Raw genomic sequence first — 26,153 nt, forward strand, 5'->3', positions numbered from 1 at the left:
TCCATGTTGTTACAAATAGCAAGATCTTCTTTTTTATGGCTGAGTAATATTCCAGTGTGTGTGTGTATGTATGTGTGTGTGTGTGTGTGTGTGTGTGTGTGTGTGTGGAGAGAGAGAGAGAGAGAGAGAGAGAGAGACAAAGCAATCTTCACTTCTTCCATACATTAGAAACATATATATATATATATATCTTCTTTATCCATTCATCTATTGATGGACACTTGAGTTTCTTCCATATCTTGGCTATTGTAAATAATGCTGTTATAAATAGGATGCATGTATCTTTTAAATTAGTGTTTTCATTTAATTTGGGTAAATACCCAGTAGTGGAATTACTGAATCATATGGCATTTCTATTTTTAATTTTTTGAGGTATCTCTACATTGTTTTCCACAGTTGTTACACCAATTTACATTCCCACCAACAGTGAGTGCACAAGGGTTCATTTTTCTCCACATCCTTACCAACATTTGTTATGTTTTGTCTTTTTGATACTAACCATTCTGACAGGTATAAGGTGATACCTCATTATGGTTCTGGTTTGCATTTCCCTGGTGATTAGGGATGCTGAGCATCCTTTCACATCTTTTGACCACCTGTATGGCTTTTGTATGTATGTATGTATGTATATATGTATGTATGTATGTATTAAGAGAGAGAGACAGATAAAGAGCATGAGCAATTGGAGGAGGGGCAGAGGGAGAGGGAGAGGGAGAGAGAGAATCCAATGTGGGGCTTTATCTCATGACTTGAGCCAAAATCAAGAATCAGATGCTTAACTGTCTGAGCCACCCAGGTGGCTCCCCCTGGCACCCCCCTCCATCTGTATGTCTTCTTTAGAAAAATGTCTATTCAGTTGTTCTACCCATTTTTTAATCAGGTGGGTTTTGGGCTTTTTTTAATCTTCAGTTGTATAAGCTCTCCATATATTTTAGATAATAACCCCTTACCAGATATGCCATTTACAAATATCTTTTCCTATTCAGTAGGTTGCCTTTTCATTTTGTTGATGCCTTCCTTCATTGTACATAAGCTTTTTATTTTTATGTAGTCCCAACACTTTATTTTTGCTTTTGCTTCCCTTGCCAGATGAGACATATCTAGAAAAAAATGGTGCCATGGACATGTCAAAGAAATTACTACCTATGTTTTCTTTCATGACTTTTATGGTTTCATGGCTTGCATTTACATCTTTAATTCATTTTGAGTTTATTTTTGTGTGTGTGTATGAAAGTGTCCCAATTCCATTCTTTTGCATGTAGTTGTCCAGTTTTCCCAACACCATTTATTGAAGAGACTTTTTATCCATTGTATACTTTTGTCTCCTTTGTCACAGATTATTTCTTTATCCTGTTCCATTGATCTATGTGTCTATTTTTGTGCCAGTACCACACTGTTTTGATTACTATGGCTTTGTAGTATATCTTGAAATCTGGGGTTGTGATACCTCCAGCTTTGTTCTTCTTTCTCAAGATTGCTTTGACTATCTATGGTCTTTTGTAGTTCCATACAAATTTTAGAACTATTTTTTCTAGTTTTGTGAAAAATTCTGTTGGTATTTTGATAGGGAATGTATTGTACCTGTAGATTGTTTTGGGTAGCATGGAAATTTTACCAATATTAATTCTTCTAATTCATGAGCATGAAATAAATTTCAATTTGTTTGTGTTGTCTTTTATTTGTTTCTCTATAGTTTTCAGAGTATAGGTCTTTCACCTCCTTGGTTAAGTTTATTCCTAAGTATTTGCCTTTGAAGTCTTTAATTGTCACTTTGGTTAAATGGGTAACTAAGTATTATATCACAGTGACCTATGATCCTATTTAATCAAGAATTTTTAACTTTTTGATGGGGCACCTGGTGGCTCAGTTGGTTGAGTGTCCGACTCTTGGTTTTGGCTCAGGTCATGATCTCACAGATTTGTGAGTTCAAGCCCCCATGGGGCTCTGCACTAGCAGTATGGAGCCTGCTTGGGATTCTCTTTTTCCCCTCTCTCTCTGCCCCTCCCCCACTTGTGTTGTCTCTGTTTCTCTCAAAATAAATAAATAATCTTAAAGAAAAAGAATTTTAAACTTTTTCATAGTTTGACAAACTTCCCCCAAATCAAATTTTAAATAAAGTTTTATTGACCTTGAGCTAACTTTGGGATTTTGCAAAGGGGCCCTAGAATATCTCAAAAGATGTGTTCTCTCTCCTTATAAAAAAGAGATATTAGACTAATCAGGATTATTTCTTATGTTAAATTACATGGAAAGCATTGTAAAAAAAAAAGAAGTGATGCTATTGCAACTATGTGGATAGAACTAGAAGGTATTATGCTAAGCGAAATTAGTCAGAGAAAGACAACTATCATATGACTTCACTCATATGAGGACTTTAAGACACAGAACAGATGAACACAAGGGAAGGGAAGCAAAAATAATATAAAAACAGAGAGGGGGACAAAACATAAGAGACTCTTAAATATGGAGAATAAACAGAGGGTTACTGGAGGGGTTGTGGGAGGGGGGATGGGCTAAATGGGTAAGGGGCATTAAGGAATATACTCCTGAAATCATTGTTGCACTATATGCTAACTAATTTGGATATAAATTTTAAAAATAAATTAAATAAATAAATAAAAAGAAGTGATGCTAAATTTTAAGTTATTCCATATAAATACATATTATTAATAGAAGTGTCCATGCAAAAGTGTTTCATCATCAAAGAGATTTACAGGAGACTCTGACAAGTACAGGTTTCTGATAACTAAGATCAATTTACTTTCATGTGGGAAGGGTAATAATAGACCTTTCAAGTACCTTCCCAGAGCTACCTGCACAGCCCCACATTATGTTATGAGATGATAGCCTGAGACCCAGCCTTTTTCTTCTTCCTCATATCACTAAAGTGGGCTCATTATATTGAAAATACAATGTTAACATGTATTAAAGCCTTGCTTCTGCTGTAGGATACTCTTCAGACTTTGCTGGAACATCTGTGAGGGAGAGGATGGGCAGTGAACGCACAGAAAATTCCAGGACCAGACACTGCTGTAAAGTTTCTGTGAGTTGTTTGGTCAGGTAAGATGCATGTTATCCCAGAAGCTGTGATTGATGAGGTGCAAACCTATCCAACCTCTAAGAATATGAAAGAGCTGCAAGCTTTTATAGGGATTTTGGGGTTTGAAGGACTTTTATTCCCCACTTGGTACAGAATCTCTGTGTCTTATACCATCTGGTGAAAAAAGGGAACATGTAGGACTGGGTATCAGAACAACAAGCCAGCTTTAAAAAGGCAAAAATACTAGTGAAGCAGATTAAAGTTCTGGGCACCTCCCACACAGACGTACCATTTGAGTGAGATGTGTCTATGACTCCAGAAGGTATAGGTTGGACACTGTGGCAGAGAAAATAGAAGAGAATACCTTTAGGATTTTGGTCCCAGCTCTGGAAGTGGGCAGAAACCCAATATACCCCCCAAAGAACAATAGCTCCTGGCAGTATACACAGTACTCCCCCTGGTAGAGTCTCTCACAAAGGAACAGCATAACATAGTAAGAACTTCCCTTCCTATCAAGCAGTGGATGGAGAATATGGTCAACTGACCCACCTCTGCCATACCTCAAACTCCTACTGTGACTAAGTGGCATGCCTATTTGCTGCAGAAGAGTACCCTGTTTTCCAGCACACTGTCTATAAATGCAGGTGTTCCCAACTCCTGTAAAGTATGTAGATCTGCCAAATGCTCCTGCTCCTATTTTTGTGATGACACCTGCAACCTGTAGAGAGAGTAAGGGAAATTCCCACTGGTATATAGATGCCTGGAAAAAGGAACCAACCAAACCAGCTAATGGGCTGAACTCAGAGAAGTTTGATGTTCAATATGTGATGTTCGCTGGGCTACAGTCAGACTCATAAGCTTGACTTGTGAATCCTGGCCATTAACCCTCTGTAATGATAGCTAGAAATTAACCCTATGGTTTGGACAATGGCAAGCTGAGGGGTAGATGATCCTTAATAAGTCTTTGTGAGATGAAGATATGTAGAAAGATATTTGGGTTCACCTGCAAGAGCCTGAGGCAGTCCTCACTGTCTTCCATGTTCCAGCTCATAAAGTACTGACACCTGCTGGCAATCAGGAATCAGGGTTGGGTATGGGCCCTAGCAACTGACCCTTCAGTAGTTATGCAGACTTGGTGCATAGAGTGGCCACCATAGCACCCAGCTGGGAGGGCATATTGATAAGGATGCTGGATTGCCTTGAAATACAGTGACTTGATTAATGCTGTAACAACATGTCCTGTATGTTCTGAATGCCTGAAGCAATTGCCAAAGTTGTATGGGGCCATCCACCAGAACTCTCAACCTATGAGGAATTGGCAGATTGATTATATTGACCCCATCCCTCAGAATGAGAGTTCTAAATATGCCTTGGTTTAAATTTTTTTTTAACGTTTACTTATTTTTGAGACAGAGAGAGACAGAGCATGAATGGGGGAGGGTCAGAGAGGGAGACACAGAATCTGAAACAGGCTCCAGGCTCTGAGCGGTCAGCACAGAGCCCGATGCCGGGCTCGAACTCATGGACCACGAGATCATGACCTGAGCCGAAGTCGGACGCTTAACCGACTGAGCCACCCAGGCGCCCCTAAATATGCCTTGGTTTATATTGTTACTGCATCTGGCCTAACCCAAGCTATCCCCTATTGCTGCACGAACCAGGGTGCATTACAGCATTAGAGAAGCCAAGTACCATGTACAGATATCCTTATTGAATAGACAGTGATTGGGGGTCACATTTGGTAAGTCATAAAATGCAAAACTGAGCAAAGAACATCACACTGAATGGAGGTTCCATCTCCCCTACAATCCACAAGCAGCAGAATTTATAGAAAGGAGAAATACAATATTAAAGCAGCAGATTAAATTACTAACAGGTAAAATCACGTGGGCCAGATGGACTAAAGTACTGTCCCAGGCTTTAATACTTTTGAATAATCAACCAGTAGGGCCTATTGACCCATATGCCAGACTGGGGACCCCTGCTGAGACACTCAATACCATAAATGGGAGTTGTGGCAAATAGCCATTGCCCCCACTCTCACTGTGGATCAACATGCTATGCTACTAAGAACACCAAAGCCCTATCACACCTGGAAAGGCATCATCTACTGGAACTTACAATGGGATGTCCCACCAGAATGGCCAGATAGCCACCAAATGAGCCATCTCTATGCTAGTGAAATCCCTTATTGACTGCTCAGGGCATAATGTGGAAGAGGGATGAAGTATTAGAGAAGGCCATTAAGAGGACATGCCTGCTCATTGACCTGAGAGCTGGACCCAGTCAACTGGAGCCTCCTCACCCCATTCCCTGTCCTTGGAATGTAAGTTCTGTCTACCATTTCCACAGTGGGAGCCATTTTCAAGGACATAGTCTTGAGAGGTTAAGATATGGTTGAGACCCTCTGGACTGAATACATGATTAAACTTGATTAAGATATCTATATAAACTTCTTTTTTTTAATTTTTAAAGAAGTTTTTATTTATTTTTGAGAGAGAGAGAGACAGAGACAGAGTTGGGTAGGGTCAGAGAGAGAGGGAGACACTGAATCCGAAGCAAGCTCCAGACTCCCAGCTGTAAGCACAGAGCTCAATGTAGGGCTCAAACTTGTGAACCACAAGATCATGACCTGAGCTGAAGTCGGACACTCAACCGACTGAGCCACCCAGGCGCCCCAAGATCTCTAAGTTGTAGTGAACAGGGACAGAGATCTACTGGTCTTGTGGCTGCCCAAGGCAACCCTTGTAAGTAAGTTCCCTCACTTATTAAATCTGCCACCTACCAATCTGGAGTAGTTTGCCTCTTTCATTGGTCTCTTCCTGCCTTCTATGCATGGGGCCAGTTTGCAAATAAACACAATTCCACAAAAACTCTCATTGGACTCTCTAGGGGTATGAAAAAGATGAAAATGACCTTCCATCTGGAAGAAAATATTCATTGAACAGCCAAAGAATTTTCTTTAAAAAATGCTGAAGAATAATTTGTCTTTTCAAATATTAAAAAAACTTAAAAATGTCTTAATGTAGGCAGAATAGAAGAATATACAAATTATTTCTATAACTTGAAAGGGAGGCTATACTAAGCATGGCATCCAAAATTGAACCAGATTTAATATATCTATGTAAAAATTATAAACTTACAAGGAGAACAACACCATAAAGCTAAAAGGCAAGTGAAAAAGTAAGAAAAATATTTGCAACATACAATAAGTAAAAGCAGATCTTTAATATTTGGAGAAATATTACAAATGAATAAAGGTTTAAAATATCCCAATCAACAAATATAATTGAGAAGTTTTCAAAGGAAAAATACAAATATAATCTTATTAATAACCAAAGAAATGCCTATGTTTAAAAATGAGAAACTATTTTTTCACCTATCAAGCTGACAAAGATTTTAAAGAATAATAATAGCCAGGGCACGGGGGGAGAATGCCCTGAGTAGAAGTAAATGACTAGAAGTAAAAATCCTTTAGGATGACAATTTGGCAATATGTATCAATTTTCCAAATTTGTAAACCCTTTAACCTGTTCATTTCACTTCTGGAATTTGAAGGAAAACAACCTACTGAATGGAAGAAGATATTTGAAAATGACATATCAGATAAAAGGTTTGTATCAAAATATATACAACTGATACAACTCAATACTCAAAAGACAAATAATCCAATTAAAAAATGGGCAGAAGACATGAATAGACATTTCTCCAAAGGAGACATACAGATGGCTAACAGACACATGAAAAGATGCTCAACATCACTGATCATCAAGGAAATGCAAATCAAAACTGCAATGAGATATCATCTCACACCTGTCAGAATGGCTAAAATCAAAAATACAAGAAACAGCCAGTGTTGGCAAGGATGTGGAGAAAGGGGAACCCTCTTATACTGGTGGTGGGAATGCAAATTGGTGTACCATTGTGGAAAACTATATGGAGGTTCCTCAAAAAATTAAAAATAGAACTACCCTACAATTCAGGATCACACTAGTGGGTATTTACCCAAAAAATACAAAAACACTAATTCAAAGGGGTGCATGCACCACTATGTTTATTGCAGCATTATTTACAACAGCCAAACTATGGAAGCAGCCCAAGTGTCCATTGATAGATGAATGGATAAAGATGTGGTATGTATATACAATGGAATATTATTCAGCCATAAAAAAGAATTAAATCTTTTCAATTATTTGGATGGAGCTAATTTTTAATTATTTATTTAATCAATCAATTAATTAATCCATTAATTAATCCATTAATTTATTATTAAGTCAGAGAAAGACAAACACCACTGACATATGACATTTAAGAAACAAAACCAATGAGCAAAGAAAAGACAGAGACAAATCAAGAAACAAACTCTTAACTATAGAGAAAAAACTAGTAGTTACTAGAAGAGAGGCATGGGGGATGGGGATTAAAGAGTACATTTATCATGATGAAAAAATTAAAATGATTTTTTAAATTTTTAAAAAGAACTGCTTTTGCTGCAGGGAAAAAAAAAGAATTTGAAGGGAAAAAATTGGACAATGCATAAAGATGCTCATTGCCTCATTGTTTATAATTGTGAGAAACTGGAACCAATTTAAACAAACATCAGTAGGGACTGGTTCAATAAGTTATGGTATGTATGTTGCGGAATTCAGTGCAGCCATTCAAAGGGATAACATGTATTTATTATCAGGAAAAATATTCACAAATATTATCATAAAAAAAGAAGGTTAAAAAATAGTGTGGATAATGTGACATTTCTGTCAGAAGAAAAAAATGTGTATCTCTGTATGTAGAAAAAAGGTCCATAAAAGTATGCACTTAGCATGAATAGTGATTATCTCTGGAATAATAACATTATAAAAAAACTTTTGCTTTTGACTCCATATAACCTTAGTATATGGATATTTATTGCAATAAGTATGTATTGCTTTTATAAGAAGAAAAACAAAAAAGCTATTTCTGGGGAAAAAAAACAACAACAAACACTCCAGATAAGGAAAACACATGAGAAAAGAATCTAAATGTCAATAAATGAACAAAGCAGAGAGAAGAATGGAGAGAAAGGTATGTGTCTGTGTGTTCTTAATAAGAATAGACTGTCTAGAACTGTGTGCCTGTAAATATTCTTAACACAGAGGGGCACACTTCAAGGGAAACTCTAGGTACTGTACCATTTCAGAAAACTTTGGGATTGGGGTAATAGAGGAGGAGGAAAGTGGGGAAGTGGAAATACTTTAAAAGTCTGATCCTATTAGGATGGGAAGAAGAATGGGAAAATTAATGTCATGGTAGGAAAAACAGAGCATCTTTATGGGGGAAATATTAAGTGTCCTGTTTATAAACAGTAGTAGAGTCATATGTAACAATTAAAGAGAGCAGGGAAAAGATAGATAGCCATTGATGAACTAAAAATGACTACAGAACTTCCAAATCATTATTTCAACTAATTGAAGTAAAGAAAAATACAAATAAATTGCAAATTTCTTCTCATATCTGTGAATTGTACATCAGCATAATACCATGACATGTTTTCATTTTACACTAAACACCTGCAGAGAGGGATGGAACCTTATCTTTTATCTTACCCCAGAAGATAAATCTACTACTTTAATTGTTTAATTCAGTTAATGTCCCAAGGGAAGGTTTAAAAGAAAGCTTAATATGAAAATGAAGAAATTAATGAACATTGTCTTTTGTTTGGGATCATGCCAATCTTGACTTTGAATAATGATGAGGTGAAAAGTATATAATTTGTTATTTTCCTACTTGTACAGATTGACTACTTTTAATTTTCTATTCTCTTAATTTACTTCCAAGAAACATTTAAGACTAGTACATTTGTCATATAAGTGGGTGTGGTAGGCTGAGGGGAAAAAAACCCAAAGATATATTCACTTCCTAACCCCTAGAATCTGTGACTATCACCTTATATGGCAAAAGATATGAGGAAGTTAGGGATCTTGAAGAGTTTATCCTGTATTAAACAGGTAGGCCCTAAAGGCAGTCACATGCATTTATAAAATACAAGTATAAAGAGTTTTCACAGAGACTGAGAACGAGAGCAAGAGAGGAGAGGAGGATGTAGTGTTATTTACAACAGCCAAATTATGGAAGCAGCCCGTGTCCATTGATAGATGAATGGATAAAGAAGATGTGGTATATGTATACAATGGAATATTATTCGGCCATAAAAAAGAATGAAATTTTGCCATTTTCAACAACATGAATGGAGCTAGAGAGTATTATAACTGAGATAAGTCAGTCAGAGAAAGACAAATACCATATGATTTCACTCACATGTGGAATTTAAGAAACAAATAAAGAAGACAAACCAAAAAACACACTCTTAACTATAGAGAACAAACTAACGGTTGCCAGAGGGGAGGTAGGTGGGGGGAAGGGTGAAATAGGTAAAGGGGAATAAGAGTGCATTTATCATTGGGGTACCTGGGTGGCTCAGTCAGTTAAGTGACCGACCTTGACTCAGGTCATGATCTTACAGTTGGTGAATTTGAGCCTCTCGTCAGGCTCTGTGCTGACAACTGAGAGCCTGGAGCCTACTTTTGATTCTATGTCTCCCTCTCTCTCTGCCCCTCCCCTGTTCACACTCTGTCTCTTTTTCAAAAATAAGTATTTTTTAAAAATTAAAAATAAAGAGTACATTTATCAGGATGAGCACTGAGTAATGTATAGAATTGTTTTATCACTATATTATACACTTGAAACTAATATAACTGTATGTTACCTACACTGGATTTTTTTTAAGTTGGGGGGGGAGAAAAGGAATGGAGAGAAGAGAGGATGTGGTGTGAAGAAGGAGGCAAAGATTGGTGAAATGCAGCTACAAAGAGAGAAGTGCCAGCAAGCTATCAGAAGATGGAAGAGACAAGAAACTCATTCTTCCCTAGAGCCTCTGGAAGTAGCATTACACCTTCACTCAGACTTGTGGCCTCCAGAACTGTGAGAGAATACATTTCTGTTGTTTAAAGCCACCAAGTTTGTGGCTTTTTGTTACAGCAGTACTGAAAACCAATACAGTAAGCATTTGGGGAATTTCATGTAAACTATTTACTGACTTCTTTAGAACTAACTTATTGGGACAACAGTAATCCACAGAACAGGAAGGACTACTTCAAAATAATTTATTGCTTGGAAAGTTTCAAGAAACCTAAGCAGAATACCAAGGGATTATGAGACCAAGGACAAGATGGAAAGTGAGCCATCACTAAATATAGAGGGTCGAGCTAGAAGATTATGTGGATGGTTTTCCACAAGAGGGGAACTAATACTTATTGTGAATTTACTATAAGCCAGGCACTATGCAAGGAATAGTCATGCATAATCCAATAAGGAAAGTGGGGCCTAAAATCATGGGGTTAGTCCAATGCTATAAACTTAAATTATTTAGAGTCCTTGCTGTTTCTACTATTTTATCTGCTTCCACAAATTTTAGCTTGAGAAGCATCGCTTCCCTGAAACATCATTGTAGTCACAGTATCCCCCCTTCTCTGAGAACCACTCCCATTCCCATTCTACTTTCAGGAGTGAGCACTTTGTCTCTCACAACTTTAACAAGGCTTAGTTTAGTGAGGAGGTATTTGGCAATGGAGAATGGGAAGCAGAAGGAAGGAGTCATAGAGTCAGAACAGTCGGAAAAAAAGAGAAAATAAATACAAATTATTACGAAAAAGAACTACAATCATTGGAAAATATGAACTTTCAGAGTCCACAAAAAGGACAGACAAGGATAAAAAGTAGGTAATAAGCACAAAGGAGATGAGAGGAGGTAGGAAGAAAATTTACCTAAATGAAGGGTAAAAATTAAATATTAATATTCCAAAAAGTCAGTTCAGCCTCGATTTTAATAGCTGTAATGACAAATTATCTTACACTAATTTCACCAAAACCCAGGAATAATAGAGAAAGTAATAACAGAATACAAAACAGAAAAAGAGGAGAATTAAAATTCCATAGTTTGTGAAATATCTGAAAAAAAAAAAGAAAAGAAAACCTGCTGTTAGAGGAAACATGCACACATTTCTCTGTCCCTAGATTTTTTTCTAAATCTATTCCCACTGTCTGTCTATGTAATTTCCTACCAGAGCTTTGCAGCTGGTCCCCACTGGGGCTTAAGCAGACTCCTCTCTGTGTTTCCATTTAAAAATCTTTATTTCAATAGGTGGGCCTAGAGCATCTGCACTTCCAAAATTACCACACAACTGATCCAAAATGATTGAAACAAAATTGGTTTCAAAAATTGCCCTTAGGCTGAAAAGAAGATGAAGGCTAACGTTTCAGACCTAAAGAAACATTTATCACAATTCTGTGGTCTGTAATAGACTTCTGTGATTGTAATAGAAATGTTGACAGCTTGTTAATTATAGAAATGCTAGTGAGCATCGCTGTTATTCTTTTGAAAAACCTGACAAAAGAGTTCAGATTTTTTTTTTTTACTTAAACCAAGCCTTATAGCACCTCAACTCAAATCTCTCCTCCCCAAGAGGCTGGATTTAGTCCCATTTTCCTGTAGTATACAGCGTGATGACTCAGAGAAAGGTCTTCAGTTAACCCTGACGCCAACATTCCCACCCCCTCAAAGAAGTCCTCGAGTCACATTTGAGATTCAGGGCCTTTTTAGGGCCTGCAAGGGTATAACACTTGACAAGACCCAGAATGGTTTAAATCTCTCTGAGATCCATGAACTAGAGTGCACCAACCTCTGAAAAGTCACAGCAACAGGAAGTAGCATAAGACTTTACAGAGAGCAGTTCAGATCCTCTGTGCTCAAACTCATCTGGAATTATACCATCTTCAATGGGTAAGGAAAGCAAGGTATATAATGGACAGAGGTTTGAATCTGTGTTTTAGACCTACCTCTGCCACTAATAGCTCTGTAATATGGGCAACCGTTTAACCTCTTTGATCTTCATAGTTTATTCATTTGTAAAATAGAGAAGGGTTGAGCAGTAACTTTTCAACAATTGTTGCCTGTCCCATCAATTAAACAATATAAATTCCAACATGATAGAAGGAAAACTCCACCTTTCCCAGAGACATTTCTAAGTGTAGAAGTATTCAGTCACCATAAGTATTATTTACAGTAAATTTTAAGAAGAAATAAAATTACAGTAGGCTCTTAGGAACAGATTTCAATGGTGTGGACTAGGCCTAAGGTAAAATTAAAAGGGCACTGATGCCTTTGAAAGTGCTTCAACTCCAGAATAAACAGAATTTTAGCAGGCTTTATATGTCTGTGCCTTGTTGATTATTTTGAGACCCTTTGAAGCAGGGTTTCCCAACAGTGGCACTATTGACGTTTTGTTGTGGGGGAATGTTCTGTTCATCGTAAGATGTTTAGTAGGTCTCTAGCCTCCACTGGCATCAGATGCCAGTTGTGACAACCAAAAATATCTTCAGGCATTGCTAAATGTCCCCTGAAAGGGGGAGTAATATTGCTCTTTGTTGAGATTTGCTGTTTTGAAAGGTAAGATGCCATGTAAATGTATTTTTACAACACAATATTTTTATGTATGTATATATGTATTTTAAAACTATTTTCTGCTAACCAACTGGATTACTAGGAGAATTTGGTTTTTATTAGAGGCTAATACCTCTATTTGATTTTACAGTATTAGAAGAAAATGGTTATTTACTCATATAATACATGTAATCAATACATGTATGTGCCACACATACAATTTACATGAATAATGTTTGGCTCATCCCAAAGGGCATAAACAAACTTGCATTCTTTCACTTCATTAAATTTTAAAGTTTCTATGTATGTTTTAGATCTGGGATTTGAAAATGGCCAAAAATAATTTGCTGGTGGAAAAAAATAAAGTTCCAGTAGAGAAGTATGAATTAATCGTTCTTTCACTCATTCAACTAATTTTCATTACTGATAATAAAGTGTTTATTAGTGACATGCAGGTTACATTTTAAAGCATTAATCCTTCATACAAGAGCCCATTGATATATAGTCTTAAGCAAGCTATGCTGTGGTATAGTTAGTCCCATGCAGATTTAGACTTATGCCACAGAAGCAGAAGAAAGAGAAAAGTGAATTTAAGAGCATAGTTTAAACAAGAAATAGGCCTTGAAATATACTCTTTGGTTTAAATACAAATGCCTAGGATTAACCACAAACTAGAAGTCGAAACAGAGTTGTATAGTCAGCCTAACATTTTTTAAAAAACACATTACTGCTAATTAATAACCACTTTCAAATGGTACATCTTCCCACATTTAAACTTATACAAATTCCCTCCACTTGACAACATATGCAATTTTACGTCATTTAAAAAATAATTGGTGAATAATTTTGCAAATAACAACAAATATACTTCAATCTCTTAAATTATTGAATTGTAATAATTTTTGCCAGTCAATCTCACAGTGCCAGGAAATCTACAAAATATTTCTTAAATGGTGTTTGTTCTCAAGAATACACAATAAAGAGGCATCTCTGTTCTTTGTTACAAGGTGCATACTGGCAGGGGAAGAATGCATGAAATAGCACAATCTACCTTGGGATCTTATTAGGACAGTAAGCACTTTAAAAGTAGGATATTGAATTAATTCTAAAATCTAAAGATTTAGACAACCAAATACAGAAACAAACATTTCTATATTATGCATATGGTATCATCTGAAAATCACAATACTAAATATATGAATAAATGTTTGAAAGTGAATTTAATACTGTAAATTCAAAGACAGTAAAATGCTTTTTTAAACTTTCTAGATCTTAAAAATAAACCATGGATAAATTTCCCAGATCCTTTTTTATGTTATTCTCACCCACCGGCAACACACAGCTTTGAGGCCAAGGAAAGGGAAACCAAGATCTCTCCCCCAAAAGTCAAAATGAATTTACACAAAAGGCTAGGACCTCATTGTCTTTCAGTCTATGACTCTCACATGCAGCACAAATGTCTTTATCAAGGAATTCAGATGCCTCAGTGACTACATTCTTCAAATCCCTGACTATGTTAAATTATGTAGGAAAGAAAACGAAAATATACCACTTATTTTACATGTGTTTGATTTAGAAAAAAGTCAAAGATAAAACAGGACAACAGACAAAACAAAACAAGAGATAAGACTGTGTTGACCTCTAAGCAGCGCTCTCAGCTGGCAAACCATTCAGCAAGGTGTAACGGGGGCTCCACGTGTGTCTCTACTCTAGAGGAAAATCAGAAAGAGCAAAACGAGGGGTGAGATCGATGAGCACAAGAAATCCCAGACGGAACTCTGAAGATCTCTGGTATGAACCTCACAACCTCCGGGGGTGGTGCGGGGTGAGTACTTTGCTCTGCTGCTGCCGCACTGAATAATTAAACACAGAATCTGCCCAGGGGCATTGTCTTCTACAAGCTTTTTTCTCCATATTTTTCCCTTGTGAAGTAAAACTGAGTCTTCAGAAAGCGGAATAGAATCTTTGGATTCCCAGCGAGAACCTAGCCTCTGCCCAAGGCCTCCCAAATCTACTAGATGCAAACCAACCACAGAAAGTTGCAAATCTGCCCAGATAGGCCTGACGCCAGGGGCGGCCGCTGAGCTTTCTAGGTTTCCTGGTCAAACGCAAAAGAAAAATAAAGTTGGGGATGGCAAGCAGGCGTTTGCCCGGATGGTTGGTGCAAAGTTTCAAAACTGGTAAAAATCTATCTTTCCGTAAAATTAAGCAGTCAACCCTAAGGTACAACTTTCACCTGGCGCTTTAAGGCGCGGGGGGGGGGGGGGGGGGGGGGGGAGTCACCGCCTTGTCCACAACGGGATTATTTTTAAGGAACCCGGCGGAGCTTTTTTCATTATCAGGGATTGGGGTGTGTGGGGGAGTATGTATTTCTTCTGTGTGTGATGAATGTATACGTGATACCAACTTTCCCAGAGGTAATTTATTCGTTTGAGTTAATAAAATTAAACCAAATCCCCTGGGATGGCGAAGATAGGCTCTTCTGACAGTAGACCCCGGCCTCTAGACACTTCTCATACCCCGAACGCCTAGCGTCCAGACAGGGAGTCTTGGAGGAACTGGGACTTTGCAACCCTTGGCCAGCGCCCTTTTCCCTCCGCTCCAGCGCAGAGAACCTAAGATTTTGGTCCCCGTTGCCTGAGAGCCCCAAACGCACAGAAGCCAACGCGCCCTCTCCCCCAATATTTGCAGAACCGTTGTCCAAGAAACGGGATATTCCCATTTCCTGGAGAGGGAAGGTAGACTTGGAAAATTAACACAACTTGCTCAAGAAAACTAAGGATAAGAAGCCAGTTTCCCCCCGAATTCGGTTTTCAAACTGTTCCACAAAAGGGCGGGGGAGGCGAGGTCCCCTGGGGGTACCGGCAACTTCTCACCTCCAGCGGCTAAGTGCAGGTGTTGGGGTCCTCTCTGGGTTCGGGGCTGTAGGGTGTCCCAGACTTTCGGCTTCTTCCGCGTGGAAGGTGAGCGTGAAGCCATTCTGCTAAGGGGAGCCAGCAGGGGAGACACCCCGAGAGGGAAAAATAAGAAACTTGCGCAAACTGGAGCGAGGCGATTCTTTCTTTCCCTGGCCAGAAGTGCCAGTGCCGGGAACCACCGCCTTCCTGGGTTCCGCTTCACCCTTGCCCGATCCCCAAAGCCCGGGTTTTCTATACTGCGTATTTTGGGCACTTGTGTTCGATGTTTCCACTAAAAGTTGTTTCTTCTGCGAATTTGGAAATCGCCCCAAGCTAGGGAAGATTTGTGCTTTGACATTATACTCACCGCCCTCTGTATTTTGCCCCTGCCCTGTCGCATTTCAAGAAAATGAACTCTTAGAAAAGAAAGCCTCTGCATCGAGGCGGCTAGCAATCTCACAGAAATGATGTAAATGGTTGCAGGGCTTCCTCCTCCCCCCCCCCCCCAACCTAGGCTATTTTTTTCGAGTGAACTGTGAAGATCTGTGAAAATAATATCAGGGTTTTCCGTCAGAACGAGCTTTGCCCTGCACTCAGGCGTAGCATAATCTGACCTGACACCTCCAACCATCTGTGCTATCTATCTGCCTTCTGATTTACCAGAGCTGTACAAGCCGCATACAAATTGTACTTGATACTAAAGAAAAGACAGCCGGGTCCAGTCCAGTTCGGAGGTGAATATTCCCATCTGATTCCTTTAGGGATGGACCCAACGATAGTTTTCCAGGCATTTTCGAAGGACTCCCCTCTCCCAATTATTTTCTTCACACTAAACAAGCCCCTATCAAAGGCCCAGGTGAGATCATGGTTTCTTTTGACAGAGACCTCAGAAAATGGTATGATGTGGATGTCAATTGGGAATCAATAAAAGTTGCCAATTCAATCTGCTGGCCCTAAGGCGGAGCTGCCTAGAAGGCCCTTCCTCTCTGCAGGAGGGGTCAGTGCTCAGCAGCTTAGAAAGGGTTTTCTGCTCCACCACCACCCCCATTTCTGTGATTCCCCTTTCTCTACTTGTACGGAATTCCTCTGGGGCAAAAAGGCCAAGGTTACAGTTTCTATTCCCAGCTCAGCTCGAGTTAAATGTTCTAACACAGGGTAGGGCAAAATCAGCCTGCAAGAAGAGCAAATCAATATTTTTAAAAAAGATCTTTGAAATAAGCTTTTAAGTTGCTGTCCTGACCTACCCGTGACTTCTCACTCTAGATGTGGCTAGGCTGCACATTTGTTGAAGTCCATTAAACTGGGGAGGGGGGTTACTGCTGAAAAGTATAAACTTTTGGGGAGGTGCAACTCCCTTTCTTGAGTGTTTGACTTCATGGTCAACACCTGTGTTATCAGGTGTGACAGTTGTTCTAGCTCGTATTTAAAATGATTTCAGGAGGCTTTTGAAGATGGTGGGGATAGCCCAAACTGACCTCTTAACAGATCCCTGGTCCCGTTCCTTCTGCTTCAGATTCGCTTCCCACTCGGCTGCTTTGCAGCTGGAAAAGGGGGAAATGCATGCGGGGATGGATGCTGGGGGGAAATGGGGTGATCTATTTCCCTCCCTCCCCATTCGTGCGCTCCCCCCAAAGTTTTCTGTTTCATTACAATTAAACTTGGCGAATTCTTGGAGGATTTCGATTTGGCCCAGTCCTCATTGTCCTCTGGAGACCTCTTGACCCAGGCAGCGCATCACTCCAAAGTGGATTCCTGTAGCACCACTGCCTCTTTTGGCAAGGGTGGGGGGCGGGGGTGGAGGAACAAGGCTGGATGAGGGTATTGAAAGGCTGCTGTTCTTGCCTTCCCCTTTCTCCCAGCCACTCTCCAGTGTTTTCCTCCTCCAGATTCTGCAAAATACTGAGGAAAAGTCCACGGGTAAACGGCGGGCGCTGTCGAGAGCGGGGAGGTGCTGAAATGACCCGGGCGCGCTGGTCGCAGTCTTGATTGGCAGAGAGAGCCAGTGACTGACAGGGGGTCTCCATGGCGCCCGCGCCGCCAATCCGCCCATTCCAGTAGCGGCGCCAGTTCGCCGGCCTGCGTGCCCTAACGGAGCCCAGCCGAACCCGGGCGGCGGGGCCGGCACCTCCTCCAATCCCTCCTGCTCGCTCGCTCCCAGCCGTTGCGCCGCCGCGCTGCCCGGGTCGTGCGTCCCGGCTGCCCTAAGCCGCTTCACCGAGGAGAGCCTGGCGCACCCCGCCAGGCCCGCCGACATCTGCTGCGTGTCCGGTTCCGCTCTCCGCGCCCCCGCTGCAGTCGGCGCTGCCTCGATGTTCCAGTTGCCCATCTTGAATTTCAGTCCCCAGCAAGTGGCCGGGGTATGCGAGACTCTGGAGGAGAGCGGCGACGTAGAGCGCCTGGGTCGCTTCCTCTGGTCGCTGCCCGTGGCCCCTGCGGCCTGTGAGGCCCTCAACAAGAATGAATCGGTGCTGCGCGCGCGAGCCATCGTGGCCTTTCACGGCGGCAACTACCGCGAGCTCTATCATATCCTGGAAAACCACAAGTTCACCAAGGAGTCGCACGCCAAGCTGCAGGCGCTGTGGCTCGAAGCGCATTACCAGGAGGCTGAGAAGCTGCGTGGACGGCCCCTGGGGCCGGTGGACAAGTACCGCGTGAGGAAGAAGTTCCCGCTGCCGCGCACCATTTGGGACGGCGAACAGAAGACACACTGCTTCAAGGAGCGCACGAGGCATCTGCTACGGGAATGGTATCTGCAGGACCCATACCCTAACCCCAGCAAAAAGCGTGAGCTCGCCCAGGCAACCGGACTGACCCCTACGCAGGTGGGCAACTGGTTCAAAAACCGCCGACAAAGGGACCGGGCGGCTGCAGCCAAGAACAGGTCGGTACCTAGAGGCCTACGCTCCTTGCGCTCACCCTGGTGGGTCGGGCGAAGGCGCCCCAGGGGCCCTTTCCCAGGGCCCAGCGACTTGGATCCGAAGGAGTTGAGAGCTCAGTCTGTCTTCAGTTATGAGCCCACTGCGTTCTGGGATCCTGGGCGGGTAAGGGGGGCGGGGGGCGGGGGGAGTTCCTTCCGGGCTCTTGGTTCTCCATTCTCTCCCTCATTCTTGGAACTTAGGGGGTCGCCCCAGCCGCTGGTTCCAGTCATAAAACCAAGGCTGCATTGAAAAGAGGAAAGATTAAACATTAAAATGTGTAAACATTAAAATTCCAGCAACATTTAGGGACCCCCAAGGACCAAAGCTAATTCTTGTCAGCCTGGGCCCAGGCTCCTATTAAGCGAAGCCTGACTTATTAGCAATGTGGCAGGTCAGTGTTGTCGTTTTAAAAGCCCAGATGCATTCTCTAATGCTTTGAAAATAATTTTCGATAGACTTCTGGATGAAAGATGAGTTCTCTTTCTGCGTGGACAACTCTGCCTCAAAATAGCAAACTATAGTCAGTTGAGGTTTGTCGCTTCCTCAGCGTGTGGCTCTAAATTAGCCAAACATTTTGTCCAAGAACCCAGCCTCATCTCCCAGGACCAAATGCTCCATGCAATCCTCAGACAGCCCTTTTTGCCTTTAGCGTTGGTCCGACCGGCTTACTGTAGGGCACTGACAGGAGCGTGCGCCTGGAGGAGACACACGATGGGAAATGGGTTCCCTATCCCGGAGCCCGATATGCCTTTGTCACCCACACTTCATTTATCTTGACAGTATTGTAAATCTCACAAAGGCGGCCAACAACCGCGAACGAACCTGTGAGCCCAGCATCTCAGATGGGGAGCCCAGAAAGGATTCAGAAGAAGGATGGGACAACTGCTGGGCTACTTGGAGAGGCGGCCAGCTGTGGAATCCTTCCTGGCTTCCGTTGCCTCACTTTTCCTACTTTAACTGCCGGGGTCTGTGGGAGATCCGCTAGCCTCTGGGCTTAAGGGAAGCAAAGCGGGGGAGGGGGGGCAGGGGGGCGCAAGGGGAAGCTATGTTACGCGCTGTGACTGGTGTCCCTTTCCTTCCCATAGACTCCAGCAGCAGGTCATGTCGCAGGGCTCCGGGCGGGCTCTAAGGGCTGAGGAAGAGGGCACGCCCGAGGTGCTGGGCGCCGCAGCCAGCCCGGCCGCCAGCCTATCCAGCAAGGCCGCCACTTCGGCCATCTCCATCACGTCCAGCGACAGCGAGTGCGACATCTGAGCTGCCCATCCAGCACACTCGGAAACAGAATCCACTATTAAAACAACACAAAATGGAATAGGAAGGGAGGATGAGAGACCACGCAAACCCAGCGCTTCCGAAACCAGGTGGCCAGGGACCCGCGGGCTCGGGTTGCGCGTTTCCGCCCGGCGGCCGGCCTGGCTCCACTGGCGCCCTCCGGCCGCTATCAAAGGGGCCCGCGGTGAGGCTCAACCCAGCGCCACGTTCTCCTTGCTTTGCTTTTTCCCAAGAATTTTACTGCAGAGATGCCTCCGGAACCCGAACTGCACGCTGAGCGCCTGTCCTGAATCTCCCGTGGGTATTTCACGTCGAAAGGACGCTGTTATATATGTATAACTTTTGCTTTGAAGTTTAAAAAAACAAAACAAAACATATATATGCTGTTTATTTACTTATTTAAGAGACTACCGTGGTAGGTTTCTCTGTATCTTGGGAACTTGCTGTTTCTAAAGGCGCAGGGTTTCTAACAGATGGGTTCTGTGTGAAGAAGCCAAACAATAAAAACCTGGTGAGCAACCTTTCTTAATTAAGTGAGCTGCTCTCAGATTCTTAAAAAAACAAAACAAAACAAAACAAAACAAAACATTTCACCAGGTAAGCAGGGGGGCCCTTGTGCAAATAGTCTCCGGAGAGTCTTCTCTATACCTTTTGCTTTCTCTAATGTCTCCTGGTATATTTTTTAAATGGCCCATGGTAGATTCATAACCACCTGCCCAACAAATTGTAAGTTTGTATGTATATATGTACATGTGCGTATGTAGCATATATTTAAACCCAGAAGTTGGCAACATGAGCATCCCCTATAAGGCAACTCCACACATCCCCAAGCACGGTTTACTATGGCTTGTCCACCTGACACTCACTTTTATGAAATGTTAGTGGTTTTCAGGAATAATTTAAGAAGCCAAACTCTGGGACTCAGTCGTGAGTCCTATTTTATAAAAATGTAAGACTATTCTGACACAGGCTCTGCAATTAGAAACGTTTTCCATCTCCTTTTAGGCCCTCTCCCATACAAAATAGGCACCCCCCCCCCATCATGCTAAAGTGGATATATACTACATTTAGAATTAAACTCATATTAAAATAAGACAAAAGATAGAAGTTTTAATAACTAAATGAACATCTTGCTGCAGAAGGTTTTTATCAAACATTATTTACCACAAAAAGGATACTTAGATGAAGGAAAGGATGTTATGTCATATATTGAGGTGAAACAGAGGCTGCAGAGGATGGCATTTTAAAAATCTGATCTCTGTATCAAACATGAAATAAGTCATCTAGAGCTTCCTTGTCCTGCAATGGCCTCGATTAAAACTATCAAATATTCTTAGGATTTAACTTGTGCAGGCACACACACATACCAAAAAAAGAAAACTAAACAATGTCCTTGCACTAAAAAAGTAAATGTTATCCAGAGTCTCTTAAGCTTTTTTTCCTAGTGAAATGGGTTGCATATTATAAAATTTGACATTGATCTTTAAATCACTTAAGCTGAACTTCTCTCCTTGAGCTCCTCCTGACACACACACACACACACACACACACACACGCACAGGACTCTTTTCAATTTACCTCTCTGTCCTTAGCAGATGTCCTCTGGTTCAGAAGCCTACTAACTTATTTAGGTAGAAGTGCCAATGTCCAAACCTAAATAAATAAATAAACAAACAAACAGATAAGATAAAATAAGTGAAGCCATGGAAGACAAAAAGCAGTCATATGACAAGATATATGAGAGAAACCAAAGACATGAAAAAGGGTTGATTTTTGGTTTCTAAATCACTTTGGGTTTCTAATCACCCAAATTTGGCCTCATTTGGGTTTTATAAATTGTTGTCATTGTATACTGGGGCCCTTATCCAGAGAATTGTTAACAACCAAAACTCTCTTGCACAAGAGCTCTAGATGGAAGGAGTGGGGATATCTTTGTGATCAAGATGGCGTTCTTCGGGAAGGCAAGCAAATGCCCTTCCGTGGGTCCAGAAAGGCTACGATGGTAGAGCTTCCTGACGACTCTTGCTTCCTAGAATACCCTCCCTCCCCACCTAGTTCCTTGAATGCCAAGGAGCAAGGCCAGGACTCCTATGAGGCAATGGAAGCACCTAGAGTACAAAATTTAAGGAGGCATTCACTCTCAAGGTCAAGCAAGTACAGCAAGTGCAAGGCATCTAGGAATGAGTGCTGTTTTAAATTTTGCCCTGTAGGTGCTTGCCTTGTTTCACTGTAGTCCTGAATCTGCAAAGGAGTATTGCGCTTCAATGAAATATCAAGAGACTTCCATTCTTGTTCCCCAGACCCTCCAGACGCTAACAAAGGAGCTGCCCAGACCAGCATTTGGAGAAAATAGCAAGTTTTCTCTCTTAAACTGATGTTTCCAGGTACAAGAAGGAAGGGAAAGGACAAATTAGTAAATGATGTAGAGGCATTTGAGATTCTAAAAATCCCATCCTACTCAACCAGTTCAAATGATGCCTAAAAGCAGAAGAAAATGTCCATTCTGCATTCTCAAGGAAAAAAAGGGTAACACTGATAAGAGCTAAGCTTTCTCTTTACAAATAATTTTTAAATAACATTTACAGCTTGACAAAAAAGAGAAAACCAAACAGTTATGGAGGGCTTTTTTTCCTGCTTTGGTGAAAGCCTTTAAAGTACACCTAATTTGCTTGAAGTAACATGTTGCCTAAGGATTACGTTATAAAGTAGCTATTCTGTTTCACCAATCTGTAGGTTCATTTATCTAATTTCATGTTAGAATCTTAAGGGCTGACACATGACTTTAAATATTTTTAAGACGTTTATCTGAAACCTGGTGGCACTTAACTGCTCTTGTGAGTAGTCAATTCTTTGATAATCACGTGCTGGAAATTGTTCCAAATCATGACACAGATATTTATGTTAATTGGTCCAAAAATTCCCATGGGCAGGTATCGTAAAAATTCTCTTTTTCTAAGATTTCCCCCCCCATATCAGTTTTATCCTAGTCTAGAAAGGTTTTTTGTTTGTTTGTTTGTGTTTAATTCCAGGTAGTAGCAATGCTGAAAGTTTCCGAATTTGGAGAAATCTCCATTTGATGGGTTTCCTTCCTGTCTTCTCAAGAAATTTATTTCCTGTAACAATTTCCCAAAAAGCAATTACTCCAGCAGAGTGGAAGGAAGCTGCATTCTAACAATTCAACGGATCTGACCAATGTGAGGATTTAACCAACTCAGGCCCCTTTATCGGTTATAAATATTTCAACCACCCGCCAGTTCCACCAAAAGCGCGATGGCTCCCGCTCCCCAAATGCCGCAGTTCCTCTCTCCTCCACTTTAATGACCCACTCCTCTTCCACCCGCCGCGCTCGCCACCTCCCCCCCCCCGCACCGCCCCCTTTCCCTCCTCCAGTTTGTTTATAAAAATCCGGGAGGGAGGGGATGAGAGGCTGGGGTGGGGGAGGACTTGCTCTTTGTTTACATTAAACAAATGACAGGCAAAGAGCTCAATCAAAATCTTCCTTGACCCCGTTCTCTCTCCCTAATTTTAACAAAAAGGAAAAAAATATTGTATCCAAAGAGAACGTGAATGGGGCGGGAGGAGAAGAGAAGCAGCTTTTTTGCTCTATTCAGCCGGGACGCGGGAGCGCGGACGATTTCCGCTCCTATTGTGAGGCGGGGCCCGGGGGCGGCAGTGAATGGGGGGTCTGCCGAGCGGCCCGCAGGGCTGTCAGGCGGCTCAGCGTAATCAGGGCTAATGACGGTGGCCGGGAGCTCCGCGGGACAATGCGCGGGGCCGCGGGGTTTTGTCGGCCTGAATGGCTAATAGGTTTGCCTGGGGGTGCGAGGGGGGCGGTGTCGGGGAAGAGGCGGCGGTGAGGGGAGAAGGGGTCATTGTTCGCACACTGGCCCGGGCGCCGAGGCGCGTCCCACCCCGCGCGGGGGCCCGGAGCGGCCGGCAGGAAGGCCGCGGCCGGGAGGCCCCCTGGAGGTCTGCTGGGAAATGGCGGCAGGGGCGGCGGGTGCGTGGGTCCCCTAGGGAAGGCAGCCCTGAGAGAGGAGGTCGGCACGAACTTTTTTCCCCGGGAGAATTCCATAGTGCGTCCCCAGTACCGGGAAGGTGATTCCCTCCGCCAGGGTTCGAATCGCGACTCCGTGAGGTGACAACTCCACACACCCACCTTTTCCGTCCAGCGCCCTGGGAGCTCAGAGACGTGTAGGCCGGGAGCCACTCCTATTGTTAGACTGCCTGACCCAAAACAGCTCGAGGAGAGAAACCTCTCAAAACCAAGGGGCGGGAGGGCGAAGGGTTAAAAACCCAGGTGAGGCGATAAACAAACGCGCGCCACAGCAGCAACTAAGGCGCACGCTCGCCCTCGAGCCTCTGACGGCGCTACGGCGGTTCGCCCGCCTCGTGCAAGACGATGCGCCGCGGGGGTCTGGGCCTGCGCGGGTTGCTGCGGCGCGCGTCCGCCTTGCGCGTGAGGAGGCTGCGCGGGCAGGGTCGCCCGCGACCGGCAGCGGTAAGCGTGCTGGTGTCCCCGGACCAGGGAACGGCAGTTGTCACCGCGGGCTCTCGTGAGTTGCCCAAGCGGTGACCGGAGCGCAGAGAGGCTCCATACTCAGGGAGTGGGATCTGCAGGCTCTGAGGCCTCGAGAGGGCTTTGCGAGCCCCGAAGATCCGCGGGTCAGCCGTCGGGGTTGGGGACCCACAGCAGAGCGTCCTGAGAGCCAAATGCCCGCAGCGGCACAAACTCCCGCAGGCCCCCGCTGCCACCGGAGCCCCGGTCTTTCAGAAACTTGGCCGCTCCCATTTCGGCTCCTACAAATCTCCCCAGAATCATGCCGGGCAGCTCTCTATCTGCTAGGATTTATATTCCCAAACCTCTTTAGACCTACCCCAGCGTCAGGGATCGAACTGGTTTCCTCCCCACACCCCTCCTTTTCTCCTGGTTCGAAGACAAAGCGGTGTGAGGGCCATCCCAGAGCACAGCAAGCAGTTTCACGCTGTGTGCCTCTGCTCGCGCGGTTTCCACTTCCTCTGCCGACCTAACAGCCCCCGACACCTCGACGGCTAACCGTTCGGTCCTGGAAGCCGAGCCCACTTCCCAGGAGTCTTTCTTGATTCAGCGGGCTCCCCACAGAGACTTCTCTACTTCCTCTTTAGCGGTCTCACAGTACCTTATCTAATTTTAACTGCTGTGATATATTTGTGCATTTGTCCATACGTTTGAATTCCACCCCCCCCCCCCCCCACCTCCCGCTAGAGTGTAAGCTCTTTAAGGGCAGGGATTGAATTTTATTCATCTTTATATTCCCAGGGCTGGCCTAGAAGTAGGTGCTCAATAAATATTTTTAAACTGAAATAATTAATGGGTCTTCGTTAAAACCTGTCCCGAATTAGTGGAGGAGCGCTGCTAGTTCTGAGTTCATTTGAACAGCGAAAATGGCAAATAGAACCTGGACCCAGAGTTCACTTAAATACTTCAGGTTACAAGCTCTTACCTACTTGTCAGGTTCTCTGGGATGATACCCCCTCTGAGTATATGGTTTTTTTAGAACCCTGTGGCTTGGAGTTCATAAGATGAAAATTAACTTCTCACACACACATTTTTCCCAAACAGTAAGGTAAGAGTCATCTCCTTAGGTTTAGAAAATTCTATTTATTATACCCTCTGAACCCTATAAAATATAATTCCTAATATTTTTGTCTGTTATGAAAAAGGTTTCTTCTTACAAAATAACTCCTTTCTTTGTCTCTCTCCTTCCCCCACCCCCACTTTAGTCTTGACCTACAAATTAAAACATAAACACACAAAATAACAAATTCAAAGTGTCCAATTTTAAGATCTTGGATTGGTATTCCACCTCCATGCTTAGGCTAAGGGGTGAAAAACAGAATTTTCATTACAATCTTAAATCACAAAAGCCCTGTGAAAATCCACTGGTTGCTAAACTCATCTGAATTTTAAATTTTAATGGACAGAAGGAAGTGAACTGTGTGTAATCTTGAGTTCTGATAAAATATAGATACAGCTGCCTCTTGGAAAGTCATTTTAGCCTGGCACTCTCAGCCTGCAACCTCAGAATGTTGATTTACTATATGTTTTTCAGACTGAAGAGAATAGCCCTGAGATTTTTAGCATGAAATCAAATATCTAAGTTTAGACTGTGCATATTAATTTGATACATGAACAGTCTGGTTGGTGGTAACTAGTTTATTATGCATTTCAAACATTTTCAGATATTTAAAATTCCTATTAAAGATTTGTCCATTCAAATTAAGTACCATTTAAGGCAGATTCTATGGCATTCGATATACTGACTTTCCATAAATTCATGATAAAGTATGCATTTGAACTAAAGGCGTATGCATATACACTAGACATCTGATCTACAAAATAATTTTTGCAGGCAAATGTGATGCTACGAGCTGGATTCATCCATTTAAAACAGACAAGCAAATAGGAAAAGGAAAACTATACTGTAAATAGCATGTAGCAATAGACTGATGCCTAAAATGGTGGAATCAAAGAGACCTTGCTAATCACTGTGGATTTGGGCAAGTCACTC

General features: G+C 42.5%; 1 protein-coding gene and 2 long non-coding RNA genes across 5 annotated transcripts; 1 reads left to right on the forward strand and 2 right to left on the reverse strand.

The window, feature by feature from the left end:
• Positions 1 to 12,926: 12,926 nt before the first annotated feature.
• On the reverse strand, positions 12,927 to 17,505 carry LOC125169064 (uncharacterized). The gene is made up of 2 exons (XR_007153428.1): positions 15,392 to 17,505; positions 12,927 to 14,224 (listed from the first exon to the last, which is right to left on the reverse strand). It is a non-coding gene; the product is annotated as an uncharacterized LOC125169064 (long non-coding RNA).
• SIX6 (SIX homeobox 6) lies at positions 17,425 to 19,866 on the forward strand. 3 transcript variants are annotated; one of them, XR_007153427.1, is made up of 2 exons: positions 17,425 to 18,721; positions 19,111 to 19,167. XR_007153427.1 is itself a non-coding variant. In XM_047864672.1 (2 exons), the coding sequence occupies exons 1-2, from the start codon at positions 17,722 to 17,724 to the stop codon at positions 19,582 to 19,584; spliced, it is 741 nt and encodes a 246-aa protein (XP_047720628.1). In that variant the 5' UTR covers positions 17,656 to 17,721; the 3' UTR covers positions 19,585 to 19,866. The 3 variants fall into 3 exon arrangements, 2 of the variants coding, with proteins under 2 accessions (XP_047720628.1, XP_047720627.1); XM_047864672.1 differs by lacking the exon at positions 19,111 to 19,167 and adding an exon at positions 19,416 to 19,866 and having other exon boundaries at positions 17,656 to 18,293; XM_047864671.1 differs by having other exon boundaries at positions 17,656 to 18,293; positions 19,111 to 19,395.
• LOC125169065 (uncharacterized) lies at positions 19,532 to 23,848 on the reverse strand. Its single transcript, XR_007153429.1, has 3 exons — positions 23,762 to 23,848; positions 21,181 to 21,255; positions 19,532 to 19,618 (listed from the first exon to the last, which is right to left on the reverse strand). It is a non-coding gene; the product is annotated as an uncharacterized LOC125169065 (long non-coding RNA).
• Positions 23,849 to 26,153: the final 2,305 nt, after the last annotated feature.

Source organism: Prionailurus viverrinus, chromosome B3 (assembly GCF_022837055.1).
Source record: "Prionailurus viverrinus isolate Anna chromosome B3, UM_Priviv_1.0, whole genome shotgun sequence".
In the NCBI taxonomy this organism is placed as follows: Eukaryota; Metazoa; Chordata; class Mammalia; order Carnivora; family Felidae; genus Prionailurus; species Prionailurus viverrinus.

Coding starts and splice junctions, on each gene's coding strand:
- SIX6 (XM_047864671.1), top strand. CDS start 17,722: ATGTTCCAGTTGCCCATCTTGAATTTCAGTCCCCAGCAAGTGGCCGGG. Junction 18,294..19,110: donor GCGGCTGCAGCCAAGAACAG/GTCGGTACCTAG, acceptor TTATCTTGACAG/TATTGTAAATCTCACAAAGG.